The sequence below is a fragment of the Paroedura picta genome, chromosome 16 (genome assembly GCF_049243985.1).
Source record: "Paroedura picta isolate Pp20150507F chromosome 16, Ppicta_v3.0, whole genome shotgun sequence".
Classification (NCBI taxonomy): domain Eukaryota; kingdom Metazoa; phylum Chordata; class Lepidosauria; order Squamata; family Gekkonidae; genus Paroedura; species Paroedura picta.
Genome location: NC_135384.1, coordinates 24371309 through 24387500, shown reverse-complemented (window position 1 = coordinate 24387500; position 16192 = coordinate 24371309). Strand labels below are relative to the sequence as shown.

The window sequence follows — 16192 nt, the reverse complement described above, 5'->3', positions numbered from 1 at the left end:
TCAGTAGACGACCCTTCCTTGGTAGCAAGTCCTCATGTGTTTTTCAACAATCCTTTGTGTCTATGTCAAATTAACAGTCAATTTAGAAGGTTATGAAATTTGCAGTTAATTAGACATGTGCACAAAGAAGGATTGTCTCCTGAAAACGGGTATTACCTGGAAACCGTTTTGGCAGAAGTCCTGCTGAATAAAAGCCAACAGAAGAGAAGAGAAGAAAGAAAAGACACTCTTTATTTTTGTGAAATATTTGCTGAGGTACTGCAGGCAATGCTACCTGCTGTCCGTGCATACAGATGTCTCATTTAGAAAAATGGTCCCTTCCAGGCAAATAAACCTGGCAGTGTGGTATTTTCATACGGAAGCCATTTTTATATGGGCTTCTCCAAGAGACTCTTGGCCTTCTCTTGACGTCCCATGCCCTGTTCTTGGCAGGCAAGTGGATGAGGGCGTCTGGGACTCCTCCAGTAACCTTCTCAGCCAGTCTCCAAAGAAGGTGGAGCCAGAAAGTGATTTCAGCAAGGGCCTGGATTTCGAGATACCCACCAGCCCCCCAATGAACCTCCACGACTTGACCTCTTCTACCGACAGCCTGGGGACAAGCAGCTTTGGGCAAAGTTTGGGGCAGAGCCACGTCTCCAAAAGCAGCAACCCTTCCCGGGGGCTGGAGATGGCTGCAGTCAAGACCCAGATGGGATCTGAGACCCCCAGCAAAAGGAATGTGGACAGATCGGTGTCTATGGAGGTGAGAAAGCTTCTTGTTTGTGGAGTGCGGACGGAAATTAGGGGGCTTCTGTAAGCTTCTGCATGAGGGTTTGACTGCTGGTAGCCCATCCCCTGCACCAGGGATAGTCAACCTGTGGTCCTCCAGATGTCCATGGACTACAATTCCCATAAGCCCCTGCAAGCGTTTGCTGTCAGGGGCTCATGGGAATTGTAGTCCATGAACATCTGGAGGACCACAGATTGACTACCCCTGCCCTGGACAACATCAGGGGCTTTTCCAAGTCAGTCAGGGCTAGCCACAAAGTTTTGTCTCCAGGGTAGAAAATCATTCCTCTCCCTTCTCCTAAGCTAATGGGGCACAATCCTTTAGGGCAGGGCATCTTTGCAATTCTGGTACCCTGTGGTGGGCATGTCCACAAAATGTCTGCTGCAGGAGGCGGAGCCAGCCACTTAACAGCTTCTGCAGTGACGATCCTTGTGTCGTTCAGCTACCACCAAAGGAAACTTTTTAAAAATCCGCACAGCCAGACAATCAGGCCTTTTGTGGATGTGGCACATATCGAGACTCACAGTGCTTTGATGTTTAAAAGAGAATAATCTTTACTGGAAAGATTATTTACAAATATCCTAGACATCTGCTTCAGTCTCCTTACTTACGGAAGCAGAGTAGAGAAGCTTAAAGAGTAGTTATAATCTAACCTCCCACCCTGCAGAATGCAGGAAATTCACAACTACCTGTCCATCCACAGTGACCCCAATTCCATGCCCAGATGATGCCCCCGCCCCACCAGAATCCCTAGCCAGTCTGTCTTGAAAGATATTTGCCTCCCATTCCCAAAGTGGCAATTTGCATTTCCCTGGGCATGCAAGAAAGGGCCACAGGAGCCAAGCAATGACATGATCCCTTCTGCCCACCCACTCACAAGCTGCCTAAGTTCAGCATTTGTTGGATACTTGCTGAATCAGCTCTCCTAATACGTGGTCCTGAGTGCTAATCATAACAGGGACTCTATACCAACAAAGGTCAGCATAGGTTTGGTTTGCAATGGGACTTTTTCAGTGGTGGCCTTATTCCTTTGGAATGGGCATCTTAGACAAGTGCAGGAACTGTCTTCTCCGGTAGTTGTTCGGAGAAAAGACAAAAGGCAGAATGATCTTTGGAAGGCAGAGTCCTGCCTTCACGCTGATTCTTTGACCACACAGTTGTCAATTTAAACCAGAGGACCAAGGTGCCCAATGATCCTGCTTATGGTACCTGCCAAGTGTTTTTAGGAAGTGGGTGGGGCCATCTAGGATTTTTGCACAATAAGGCTTTAGAGATTTTATTGATTATGCATTTTTAAAATGTTGTTTTGACAGCAGCTGCCACCCCAACACAGGAATCTATACTGTGTTGCTTAAGTTAAACTGCGGCAAGGCTTTTGTGGCTGACTCCACCTCCTGGAGCAGCCATTTTGTGGCAGCCATTTTGATGCCTACCATGTTGCGTCAGACTCCTAGGTATGCCTGCATGCTCAAAAAAGGTTGCGGACCTCTGGTTTAAATGATCTGTATAACCACTTTCTGTATAACCACTTAAATGACGACTTAGCTATGTTATATCAGTTACGAATTATTATGCAACCGCTGTTACTACTGCTGTTCATTTGATGTTACCCTGAATTGTAATGTACTTACCACCTTGTTTCCTGTGTTATATGCAAACCGCCCTGAGCCACAAGGGGAGGGTGGTACATAAATATAATAAATCAATGAATGAATTAATTAATCAAATTTCTTTAAAATATAAGCCGCTTTGTCGAGATAAACAAAGCGGCTTATAAATATTTTGAATACATACATTTTGGAGCGCTCGGAATAACAGTGAACGTGGCCCTTTGTTCCAGGCTGCAGAGCGAGACTGGGAGGAGAAGCGGGCCGCCTTGACCCAGTACAGCGCGAAAGACATTAACCGCCTCCTGGAAGAGACCCAAGCAGAGCTGATGAAGGCCATTCCTGACCTGGAGTTCGCAGCCAAGCACAAGCAGACCTCCAGCAGTGGGGGCAGCGGAAGCGCAGCCTCCACCCCCGAGCACAAGCCCCCCAAGCCCCAACACGCACAGAAGACCACAGCCAGAATGGATCCCAGTGGTCGCCGGGGGTCAGGTAAAGTCGACAGGGTCAAAAGCTAAACATTCAATTGCCGTGGAAGGACAGGAACTTTATGCAGCGTCTCCGGTCTTCCATATGTCCCAGTGAAGGGGGAAATGCTGTTCCAAAATATTACGGAAACCTCTGACTCCAATGGTAACAAGTGAAAGAAGTTTAACTTGCAAAAACAGCAGCACATATTGCGCGGCGATGACGTGAGGCATTCAGCCATGTCTGAGCCATGGTGATCTTATCTCCATGCCTTTCGACCTTGTGCCGCTTCTTTTAGTTGTAGGATGCTCTGGCCAGTGTCCATTTTGATCATATCTAATCACCGCATTCTTTGTCGGCCTGGCTGCCCTTGGCCACTGACCAATCCTCACATAATTGCTTTTTTCCAGTGAGTTAGATTGCATGATGTGACCCAAATAAGTGAGCCAAAGTTTCGTGATTTTGCCTTCCAGTGATATATCAGTGATTGATTTGTTCTAGTATTTCAGGGTTTGTTAATTTTGTTGTTCACACACACAGAGATATATATATTTAAACCCAAACTAGCTCAAGAAAGCTGAAATCCAGAGTACAGGGGATGCAGGAGGGGGTGGGGTGTTTCTGCTTTCTTACTGTGGACCATTCCCCCCCCCCCCTTATCAATATATTATCTTTTGCATTCTGCACAAAAGATATGGAGGGGCAAACTGCACAAAAGATATGTACAGTTTTGATAAGTGACATATCCCAAAGAGGAAAAGAAAAGAAAGAAAAACCCATAAAGGCTCTTTCCTTCCCATGTGAAGGGCAGCAGTGCTCTGTAATCTTGGTGCTTGGGGGGCCGCTGGAGTTCTGACTCTCTGGTGGACCTCCGGATGGCACCAGAGCTTTGGCCATTGTGTGGCACAGGACGTTGGACTGCATGGGCCATTGCCTGATCCAGCATGGGTTCCCTTGCGGTCTTAAGTTCTTATTCTATTGGCTCTGATACTCTGCTAATAGGTTGAGTCCTGTCTGCGTTTTCATGCCATCGTCTTTAATTCTTCTCCTTATTACAGCCCCCCATCCCACATGGCATTTGTCCATGCAGGTCCCATGATCCCCACGGTTTGGGTGGTCAGAGGGGACCCCTCCTTCCTTTACCACCAGCGGAAAAACTGGTTGGATGCAGCCCATTTTGCTCCAGTGTCAGTCTTGTGTGTCAACTGATTAACATCAGAATTCTTGACAAGCACCACCAGCCCCAGAATTCACAGGGAACCTTTCCCCAATCCTTGGAAAATGTTTAAAGATTTACAGCGATATGTCAGTGTAATTTAATTGTTGCATGTTTTGCATCCCTGCTGCCTTCCGTGCACCGCTGGCTCCATTATAGCACTAATCTGGGAGGAGATTGTAAACCCCGTAGCAAATGATGCCAGAGCACAACAGTAGTGTAATGGCCGATGGTGTGCAGATGCTCATGTACAGCCTATCGTTCAACTCCAAAATAAATAGCTCTGCAAAAAGGAGTTTCAGATGCTCACGGGCCACAGCGCCCTTCCAATCCCATTCCTGCCTCTCCCCCCAAAATACAGTCGGAAGAACCATCCTGTATGATTTATTGTCGTTTCCAGTTTTCTCAGGCCCTGCAAGCAGAAGTTAATGAGTTGGAGAGGTAGGGGGAGAGACGGGTGGGGGAAAGCTGGGCCGGAAAGGTAGGTCTTTAGCTGAAATGACCCTCTCAAGCACCCCCAGGGCTATGCCAGCTCGATGCATGAGGCTTCTTATAATTAGTTAGTATGCTTCCCCACAGCTGAATGACAGAGAACTAATGCTCCTTGTCTCCTAATTCCCCCAATAAGTGTTAATGTGCAGCCTCCTGGGCTAAGGTTAAGTAGAGGAGATTGGCAAGCAGAACAGGAGTCTGGCAATTAGTGTGATGGGTGTTTCCCACCCCCCTCCAAACCCTCTACCTCATATAAGGACCCGTGACCTGGATAGCTCAGGCCAGACTGGTACTGTCAGATCTTAGAAGCTAAGCAGGACCACCTCTGGCCTGGATTTGGATGGGAAACCTCCAAGGAACTCCAGCATCATGACACGGAGACAGGCCACGGCAAACCACCTCTCAATGTCTCTTGCCTTGCATGCCCCATGGGGTCCCCATGAATCAGCTATGACTTGAAGGCCCTTTCCACCTCTAATTCTGATTTCTAAAGCATAGACCTTCATGGACAGCAGACGGTGCGTTTCTCCTCCTGCCGAAACCCATGCCATGCTCTCCAAAGCCTGGGCAAACAGATATATTAATGGGGGCAATTTTTGAGGCCTCTCTGCCACTTTCAGTCCAAAGGATTCTATAGCCGGGGTTGGACTAGATGGCCTGTATGGTCCCTTCCAGCTCTATGATTCTACAGAAGCCAAGTCTCTAGATATGTGCCCAAAATAAAAGAACCTCACAGTTTGCAGAAATTCTTCAGTTTTTCCAGCTCACAGAAACATCTCTTCTCCCAACAATTCAGGAATGACCCAGGGTGATGCCTAAAATAAGAAATTGACGTTTTTGTAAGAAACATGTTTGATTTAGAGTTCATCACACAGGGCTTTTTTGCACAATGATTTCTAGTCTGTTGTGTTAATTAGTTTTACTAGCAGGACGCTTCGAAGGAAGGGAGGGATGCCAGAACAACATTGCGAACAACCCTTGGATTCAGTACCTGCACAAGACAATAATTGTCAGTGAAAAACATCGCTTCTAATATAAATCCTGTCGTGTCCCCAGATGAGTTGACGGTGCCTAGATATCGAACCGAGAAACCCTCCAAGTCTCCTCCTCCGCCCCCACCTCGGCGAAGTTTCCCGTCCTCCCACGGTCTCACAACCACACGCACAGGGGAAGTGATTGTCACCAGCAAAAAAGAATCCGGCTTTATGAAGGTACGAAACTCTGGGGAAACGATTGTGCTTGAAGCAGGCTCGAAAGACTCAAGGTTGAGTCATAGGGTTGGAAAGGGTCTTGTAGTGCAGGGGTAGTCAACCTGTGGTCCTCCAGATGTTCATGGACTACAATTCCCATGAGCCCCTGCCAGCAAATGCTGGCAGGGGCTCATGGGAATTGTAGTCCATGAACATCTGGAGGACCACAGGTTGACTATCCCAGGTTGACTATCCCTACGAACATCTGGAGGACCACAGGTTGACTATTCCTCAGTTTGACTATCCCACAGGTTGACTATCCCTGTTGTAGTGCACTCTCTCCAAAGCGATGTCTCTTTGCCTCTACCTGCAATCAGGAACTCTCATGACCATAGAGGTAGTGAGATAGACAGGAATACTGACCATCACCTTTCTTATCTCACTCGCTTGGAGGGCTAAGTTCCTGTTTCCTCCTTCTCTCCATCCTTCAAGTCTGCAACATGGTGGGTGTAGAGATGCCTCCAGAATCTCATTCCATCCAGCTATTTAGACTAGAATAGGAATCTTCACTTTACCTTTTTAGGTGTAGAATTAATAATTTCTATATGAGTTAAGGAGAACCTAGGAGAATATGTTTTTCTCTGTTTGTTGTTTTCAGACTCCATGTACTCAGCTGTACGCTGTGCTTACTAGCCCACCCAGACACCCCGATAACTTTCAGGATATTAAGACCTTACCACAAGTCAAAGAATCAATATCCTTCACCAAGTCCAACCCCTTCCTTAATGCAGGCTGGTCTATCCCTGACAGATGCTTGGCCAGCCACTGCTACAAAACCTACAGTGAGGGAGAGCCCTCCATCCCTTTAAGTAACTGGTTCCATTGTCCAAACCATTCTTTCCATTACGAAATTTCTGTTTGTATTTGGCACAAATATATTGTCCTGTGAGTTGACCTTATTCAATCTAGTGGTGAATAGCCCTGTTTTATGGGACTACCTTACAGAGTGAAGTTCCCTCAGTTTCATAGGATTGCCAAGTCCCCTTTAACCACTGGGGGGGGGGAGCAAGGGGTAAAGTTGCCAGATTCAGGTTGGGAAACTCCTGCAGATTTGGGGACGGATTATGGGGAGGACCCTCATTGGGGTACAATGCCCTAGACTCCACCCTCCAAAGCATTTTATCCAGGGGAACTGATCTCTGTATCCTGGTGATGAGTGGTAATTCCAGGTCCCACCTGGAGGCTGGCATCCCTGTCTCCAGGCTCCACACACCCAGTGTCTTCCAATTTTCCTCCTCAGACTTTTTCTCCAGACCTCCAACCATCTCAACTTGTACGCCTTCCTTAGAACACACATTCAAGAAGAGGTCTGACTAGCTTTATCCTTCCTCCATTGTCCTTGCCATTAACAACCCTTCTCTGCCCTGTTCATCTCTTGCATGCTTTGCGATGACAGAAGGCAGAGTCAGAAGAGCTGGAGACGCAGAAGCCACAAGTGAAACTGAGGAGGACTGTCTCAGAGGTCGCCCGGCCTGCTTCGACTCCCCCCATCATTGCCTCTGCCATCAAAGACGACGATGATGAGGACAGGATCATTGCTGAACTCGAGGTAGGACTGGAAAGAAGTAAAGTGGGGCTTGACTGCAGCACTTTGCAAACTGAGGCTCACCTGTGTCTGCAGAGCAGCCGTTGTCCGTGCAGATCCAAAGAGTGTCTTTGGTCACTGAATCAAAGTCTTCCAGGTGGCCTCATCTATGCCTATTTGAATGGTGTTTGAGAAACTCTGATGGGGTGGCAGGTAGCATGGGAGGTGAACTTCCTGTGTTTTTAGACATTGGAATCTAGAACTGTGGATGATTCATTGAGATGTTCTCCCAGGTGGTAGTGTGGTGGAATGGACTTGCTCTGGCCTGTAGACCCTATTCTAACCTGCCCACTTCAAGGTTTTTCCCAACACCTGGAGAAGTTTCTCTCTCTCACCACCTGATCTCTGTACGGAATTGCCTACTAAGGGGGTCAGGACACTCAGCTTCACTTCCAAGATCTGAGGCCTTGCCTCTGTGTCTCCTGCCGCTCAGCGCCTGGTCATAACACGGACAGTTTACTCCTTTGTGCACCCCTGGAGGAATAGCTGTTGCTAACTACCAGACTTTCTCCTGATGCCCCATTTACAGTTGTGGGTCTGAGATGATGCAGGCCTATGTGGTGCAGAGAACAACTACCAGCATTCAATGTTATAAAAGATTTATTTTTTAAAAAAGTATTCATAGGCATACTTTTTAGGACAGCATGAGATTGAGCAAAAGTTTCCAAAAGAGATGGGCAAAACAGAAATCTTCAGTCCCTCTCACTGTACAGTTAAAGATTTCTACAGAGGTTCCATTACCTTGAAATCCCCTTCAGCTCTCCAGGCGATGGCCCAGATCTCAGTTAAGAGTCCTTTCTCCCCTGTCGGATGCCAAAGAGAGCTCTTCCTTGCTGCAAGGAGTTTTTATCATATCTGTTTCTCCACCTCCTGGCCCAGCCAAAGAAGCAATTCTTGGAAATCTCCAGGAATTCCTTCCTCATAGGGCTTGGTCCTCAAACCCTGGATCGTTGATGTCTTCTGTACCCTCTCGATTTTGCCCACAAACTCCCTGTGGATTTAAACTGCACATTTTTACGCCAGACATTAAGTAGTGTAATATTGAATCAACCACTAAAAGCAGGAGAACACGTGAGGGCAGGAAATTCACCCCCAAGCAACAGGAAGACACAAAAAAGAAAACGAGAATGCAGGAAAGCCCTTAGCTGCCCTGAATCTTTCATCACCAAATTTAAACCCCTGCCTACCATGTTCATACTCCCAGAAATCTAGGACAAACACAGTATATACCCTGCAGAAAGTTCGTCTGCAAATTTAGTTTACTTTTTTTTGTTGAAGTATTTTTTATCCATCTACAAAAGACGTGCTTTGAGTGTGTTGATCCATTCATGACTGGCATATAGAGCCCAACTAAACAACCTGTACAAATGTGTGTCATTGTGTTCTAAGGCCTTACCTGAAAAGCCAAACCACTTAGGGGAGGAAGGGATTTAGAGTGCAGAAGTGACAGGGGAAGGGAAGGGCTTTAACCCTTTTCTTTCTACCTGTTCTTTCAATCCCCCTCTCCACATGGCTGTCCCTGGCAGGAGTTCATGTGTGTGCCTACCAAATATCTGAACTTAGCCTCATTAAAAAAAAACATATTACACCACTGATAATATATCTTGTCAGACATTTTCATTAGTTGTGTTATGGTTCTGGTGTACAATAAACGGCCTCCATTGATCAAGCAAGGATTGCCTTGCCTGATTTGTCACTTTCCATAAATGTTTGGAAAAGGTCATCTTACTCATGAATATAGTTCACCAGACGCTACCTTGCCTCTTGCAGGTGACGTAGCTCTCCTTGTGGTTCAGGGCTGCAAGAGCACATGCTGTTATCAATGCAATGCCCCCTCCCCCCGAGCTCTATGTCGTTTCCAGATGCAAGGTTTCAAATAGCCCAGGATAATTAGTGGGGGGTTTATGGAATGGTGTGCCTTTTAAAAAATGTCTTTGATCTTTGGATTAATGTTTCTCCCGTATAGAACTCGCCTTCTCACAAAGCCATCATCGGTTTGCAGCCATTTGCATTGGCTTGATTATACCAGCAAAAATACCAGATGCAGGATGGAAGACTGATAAAAGTACCTCCGCCTCTGAAATTCACACCTTTTCTCATTTCCCTTTAAAATAATATCCTGCCTGCATCAAAATTCTATGGCCTGATCTCATCGAGTTACGTCTATCCACAAAGTGCAGTCCTGTTATTCCCTTTTGTTAAGGGCCAAACTACACAAGATGACTATTAACAGTTTCAGGCCCAGTTTTGTGTTAAATTGAGGACAATTACTAATATCTTGACTTCTGAAAACAGCTTAAGGGAGAAGGCAGGATCTCCCTGCCTTCAGTGTGTCAGCCCCCCTACCCCCATTGTGATCCGAAGCCAAATAGGCCCATGAGCACTTTAGAGATGTCATTCCACACAGATGCTGTATGGATGCTGTGGTGGAACAGTCCTGCTCTGACCTACAGTTCCTATTCCACCATCCCCTCTAAGGTTTTCCCAATACCTGGAGGAGTTTCTCTCAACTGGTGTCACCTACTGGCCATTGAAAGATGGTGTAGTGTAGTGGTTTAGACCAGGGGTAGTCAACCTGTGGTCCTCCAGATGTCCATGGACTACAATTCCCATGAGCCCCTGCCAGCCTTTGCTGGCAGGGGCTCATGGGAATTGTAGTCCATGGACATCTGGAGGACCACAGGTTGACTACCCCTGGTTTAGACCAATGGCTTCTAATCTGGATAACTGGGATTGATTCCCCATTCCTCTTCATGCAGCCAGCTGGATGATCTTGGGCCAGTCACAGTTCTCTCAGGGCTCTCCCAGCCTCACCTACCTCACATGGTGTCTGTTGTGGGGAAAGGGTAGGCAATTGTAAGCTGCTTTAAGATTCCTTTGAGTAGTAAAACATGAGGTACAAAAAACAGTTCTTCTTTGTAGGAAGTGCCTACTGGAAGAGCCAAGACTCCCAGTTTCCCTTCCCAGTTCCAAGACTGCAGCTCTGTGTCTCCCATTATCCAGTGTCTGATTACTGCCAGCATGGCACCACTGGGGAAGTAGCCACTTGTCAACTGACTAACCCTTTGCTTCCTCCTTGCACTCCTTTTAAAATAGTGTGTACAGGACAGTGGAAGTCTGCAGGGTATAAAGAGCCACTACCAGCCTCAAAAGTTACAAAACATTAAATAAAAATTCCAGAAGCATATCCTCAGCACAGCACCAGACTGAGCAGGACATTCAAGAGTAAAATGCAATCCCTCCCTCTATACATGCCCTAGGTAAAGGGATCCCCTGTGCAAACACGGAGTCATGTCTGACACTTGGGGTGACGCCCTCCAGCGTTTTCATGGCAGACTCAATACAGGGTGGTTTGCCAGTGCCTTCCCCAGTCATTACCGTTTTACCGCCCAGGAAGCCGGGTCCTCATTTTACCGACCTCGGAAGGATGGAAGGCTGAGTCAACCTTCAGCCGGCTTCTGGGATCGAACACCCAGCCTCATGGGCAGAGCTTCAGACAGCATGTTGGCTGCCTTACCACTCTGCGCTACAAGAGGCTCTAGCAGATGTTTATAAGACAAGCTTCTTAACTTAGAAAGCTACAGATGTCCTAAAGGTTTTCCATTACCTTGAGGCCTCTGCTCAGTACAGGCTAGCACATGGCTGCCTCCTACAGACCTCAAGTAAGAGTTCAGTCTGCCTTGATGGAATCAACCTAAAATACAATATTTCAAAGGCAACACTTGAATAGACGGATAGACAGATGTTGATTACGTTCATAGATCAGCAAAGTCAGAATTAGCAGTCAATCAGTTACAAGACATAATACAGCTAAAAACATAGATTTGCTCGTAATATAAAATTATATAAAATAGCTTAGACCATAAAACTGCTAAAATGTAAATTAGATTATACATATAACAGCAAAGATTCCTAGTAAAACAGGGCTGTTGTGTCAGTCGGCAAGCAGATTATGAGAAATGGTAGCATTTGTGTCTAACAACATAGATTCCTAATAAACAGCATAATGCAGTGGGGTTGAAATTAAAGAACCGGAGGAGGAGCACAAATTATCTCTAATAAAGGTCACTTCCTCAGCTGGCCCATTATACCCCAGCTTTACCCCTTCTTCAAGTATGCCCTCCGGAGTAATTCCACTTTGCACTTTCTTCAAAAGGCTATAAATATAAGGGTTTTCCTAGTAGCTTTAGGCAGACCCTTCTCTAATGCAGGAGCCGCTACAGAGATTGTCTGTTTGGCGTAGTTTAAATATAGACCTTAAAAGATCCTCTGATGAAAAAGGCTTCCTCCAATGTCTTTCTGTATGGAAGAAGTAATTCTCCATTGAGGGAAGGAAGATTTTCCAGAGGGAGACCACTGGTTTCAGCCGTTCGTATCATAGCCCTTTACAAATAATGGACAGTATTAGCAACAGTTCTCATTCTGTCAAGTTTCTTGTCACCACAAACGCACCCCCTGCCCAAATTCGTATATGCTGAAAATACATCAGGTCTGCATCTCACTTCATTGTGAGTAAAAAGCCTGCCATTAAAATTGTGCACGGCCCTCGATAAATGGCATTGTTCCTTGATAACATTTTTATTCAGTTCTGCCAGTGATTTGCAAACCTTTACAATACAGATCTGATGTGAGACAGCGGGAGCTAATTCTTCCCTGCACTTATCCCAGATTTTAATTGGGGTTGTACATATTTCATTACTTTTAGACTCAGTTTGTTTTAATTCCCTCCTTCAATCAAATCTGTGCGAACAGCAGTGGACTATTTATACTGCCTCATTTTGTTATTTTTCATTGCACCTTTATTTAGAATCATCGGATTGGATCCATCCACCGTTTTCACTCGGACTCAAACAACGCCTCTCTTTACTACAACTTCCTTCCTATGTGGCTTTTGGTTTCATTAACCCCAGCATGGACCTTTTTGGTGGCCAAAGGGGAGGCCCTGCTTCTTTTGTCATTTAACCAGGGCCACACACTTTCTAAGTAAAAACTTGGTTGGTGCCAAGAAAGATCTTGAAGGATGCTATTGCACCCGTGTATACCATGTTGGGCACCACTGCCCTATGTTGCCCAGATGTTTAGCATATATAAGACTTTATTGTTTCCAGCCATAGGCCATTACAATGCCAGCAACATCATACTGAAATAAAAAAAAACAGTAAAAGGATTAGAACAATATATGCAGTAGTCCATAGATAATGAAAGACAATAAGAATGCAGGTCTCTAGCTCTCTGGTGGTTTAAACTGGGCTCGAATTTTCCTTGCCACTAATGCAAATAGTGAAATGTTATAGCTAATTAGGGGGTTGGTATCCGATAATAAAAAGACCATTTTGTCCAAATTCGCAAGGAAGTCCTGGCCATTCAAAAATTTCTCAATACATTTGGTTCTTGGCCCCAAGTATAGTGGACAGTCCAAAACATAAAGATAGAGGTCTTCAACAGCGGGTTCTCCACAAATACATAGGTGGACAAAAGCTACAACAGATGTTTAGTAGTGTTTGCCTGATCCCAGTTACTCCGGTCAAAGTCCAATGGCTTGAAGGGGCTTAGGCTGCAGTTACTCTGCATAGGACTGCACTGTTGATCTTACAGTGACCGTTTCCACACTGGGAACTTTGCTGCCTCGGTTCCTGGGCAGATGAAATGCACCACGCCAAATGCTCTCCCGTGTGGCAACAGGAAGAGGTGAGGCAACGTGCCCCGGCTCAAACTCCAGCCTGCAGCCTGGCGTGGATCCTCCAGTGCAGAAACAGTCTATGTATAATTGATCAAAGGTCCAGATGCATCTTTAGATATCCCCCAGATATCCAGTTTCTTCATTTGTATGCATACAACCAGTAATTCTCCCAATGTATGCTTTGGGTATATGATTTAAATTCAACAGTAGTAATCCAGTAATTTCCACCCACTCTTGTGCCCATTCTACACATGTTAGCTAATGCACTTTCAATGCACTTTAGAAATAGGTGTTCTGCACAGGAAAATCCAGCTGCAAAAGAACATCCAAAGTGTGTGGAATGGGCCTTGGTTAAATCAGTGGTTTTGTGATTCTAGCAAGAAATTCTTGCAGCGGTGGCCAATTTGTGTTGTGAATCTTGGTCATCTGATTAATAGAGTTGCTTTGAAGAGGAAGAGGCAAGGGGGTGTAGAAAGGCCCCCACCTTCCATTCTAAATTATCTCTCTAACTTTTTTTTTTTTTTTGCATACAGTAAAGTGTAATGCATAACTGTCTCACTGGGCAATTAACCAGAAAACATTTGGGTAAGCCCGTAGTTTGCTGACCACACATTTCAGGTCCTGAAAAGCAAACAAGAAGGGGGGAGGCATTTGGGGAGAAAACCTTCAGGGAGTTGGATGTCTTTGAGAGAATTCCAGCACTGAAATCTGCCTTTCTCATCATCATCCATGAATGTTTCAGGCATTCACCTAGTGACCGATTACTATTATTATTATATTATAAAGGTCAAGCAACGTTGCAGAGTGCCAACTGGGTTAGAATGACGCCTTAAAGCGTTTCAAATTTTACGGGGAAATGCTGCCTCCTAGTGGGCATTCTGAGAACTTCATTTTATCAATTTGATCCTTCGAGATTCAGGTGGGTAGTCGTGTTGGTCTCAGGCAGCAGAACAAAATTTGAGTCTGGTGGCACCTTTAAGTTATGTCGCTGTTCACTCCCATGTGGAGTGCCTCAGGACATGATCCTGACACTCCTTAACATCTATATGCACCCTCTTGCACAGTTAATCCAAGGGTTTGGGCTCAGTCTGTTGTTGGGCAGCTGACCGGATACATCCCCAGTTTCGTTATCCAGGTGGAGGTTGCAACTGGGTGGCTCTGATGCAGCCACCTGAAGCGTCACCCCTTGAAGACGGAGGTCCTGTGGGTAGGAAACAAGAGACCAGGAGAGAACGTGCGTCTCCCCTGCCTAGATGGTGTGCAACGGTCAATTTTGCACACGGTCAGGAACCTGAGGATGATCTCTCTATGGAGGCTCAGAACACAAAGGTAATTCACCAGGCATTTTCCCATCTGCACCAGGCGAAGCTACCTGGTCCCGGAAGACCTTACTACAGTGATCCATGCAACAGTTATCTCCAAATCGGATCACTGCAAATCACTATATGCAGGATTGCCCTTGGCCCTCACTTGGAAATTGCAGCTGGCGCTAAATGCAGCAGCTTGGGTCGTCACAAGTCCACAGGTTCAATCTGCCCTGTAGGTGTCCCAGGATCCTCTGACTTGCTTATCGTATCTACCTGCCATCCAGCATCTGCATTGGGTGCTGGTTGAATTCCAGATCAAGTTCAAGCTCCTTTAAGGTCCTGTATGGTTGGGGCCCTGCATATCTGCGTGACTTTCTCTCCCATATGCTCCCTATAGAGCACTTTGGTCTTCCAGGGGCAGGTAGGGTTCTGGTGGCTCCGCCTGGCACAGATGGTAAAATCCCTGGTGAGCTACCTTTGTGATCTGAGCCTCCATAGAAAGGTTGATAATTCTTGGCCTCCAAGATATCAACTTGACCTCAACCTGCCTGGTGGAATGAGTTGCCAGGTGAGATCAGGGCCCTGTTGGAGCTATCAGTGTTCCCCAGGGCCTGCAAGATCGCACTCTTCCACCAAAGACTTTATCTTTTGGGAGGCTTTTATTTGGTCAGTGTGGGCTGGAAATAACATGCTTTCCTCCCCCTTCCCCCCTTTAACATTTGCCTTTTCTCAATTGGAAAGGCTTTCTGATACGGACCATGGAGCAATCCTCTTAGGGTTTCTCAGTCAGCACCTTCCAGGATGGAAAAAGGATGTGCATTGTTGTGATTTATAATTCTGTTCTTACTTTGGTTTATCATTACTGGGGTTATGACAACTGCACAGTAAATAGCATGATTCCTGATTCAAAGTATGTATCCTTGAGGTTTCTCCATGTTCTCATTTTACTCATTGTTAATATCCTGTTTCTTTGGGCGTTCTGTTCTGTATGTGGGTTTTTTTGCCCCCTGCTGGTCAATTCAGTATCACACAGTACCACACAGGTTTATTGCCGGCACATCTCCCTGCAGGTTAGATTGATTAAACCACTAGAGCAGGGCCACAGGGGCGCCCACAGGGCTCATGGGAATTGTAGTCCATGGACATCTGGGGAGCCGCAGTTTGGCCGCCCCTGTGCTAGAGGGAGGAAAACATGTGCAGAACAAGGGGGAAGGGGGGGACAAAGAAGCAGAAATTTGACAGCAAATAAAATGAGAATTCAGGAAAGCCTGCTGCTTCTGCCTTTAGGAAAATATCTGGCTTCTTGGTGGCCATTTTTTTTTTGAACTTCAGCACTCCAGTTTTTAACCTCAGCACTCCCTTGTTTAAGACTCCAGTACCAGAATTGTCAATGTGTTTACACTCCCCCCCAAAAAACCATGTTCTGACTTCCTCAGGTCTTTCAAAGAAGCTCTTCATTTATCCCTAAGTCCCGTTGTGACCAGCTTGCGCCAACCGCAGAAACGTGGCCCAATGGGGCCACCATAGCACCCGGAGGATGGAAGGTAACAGCCATTATCCCGACGGACCACGATTCCCTTCTTCTCTTCCTCCCCTCCGACTGGCTACCTACCGCACCTTTAACAGGACTCCTTCTCCTGTTTTTTTTGTTCTGCAGCCCTTGTTAACACTTCTTTCTCTGTACATTAACCAACTAACGGCTCTTTTCACACTTTCTCACGTCACCCCATACGACCCCGAACAGTGTGTGTTTGTGTTGCCATGACATGGGATCCCATGAGCACAGGCTGCGTGGGCTCTCACAGAGGGGTGCCTTTG

General features: G+C 46.2%; 1 protein-coding gene across 17 annotated transcripts in view; it reads left to right on the top strand.

Moving 5' to 3' along the window:
* The window catches only part of SRCIN1 (SRC kinase signaling inhibitor 1), a 279306-nt gene that overhangs the window by 241134 nt on the left and 21980 nt on the right, over window positions 1-16192 (top strand). For 14 of the 17 annotated variants that reach the window (XM_077315657.1, XM_077315656.1, XM_077315662.1 and 11 more), the window contains 5 exons: window positions 433-742; window positions 2610-2868; window positions 5609-5763; window positions 7199-7351; window positions 15811-15918. In XM_077315657.1, the coding sequence (XP_077171772.1) occupies window positions 433-742; window positions 2610-2868; window positions 5609-5763; window positions 7199-7351; window positions 15811-15918 (985 nt within the window). The remainder of the gene's footprint in view (window positions 1-432; window positions 743-2609; window positions 2869-5608; window positions 5764-7198; window positions 7352-15810; window positions 15919-16192) is intronic. The other 3 variants (XM_077315671.1, XM_077315672.1, XM_077315665.1) reach the window with 2 other exon arrangements.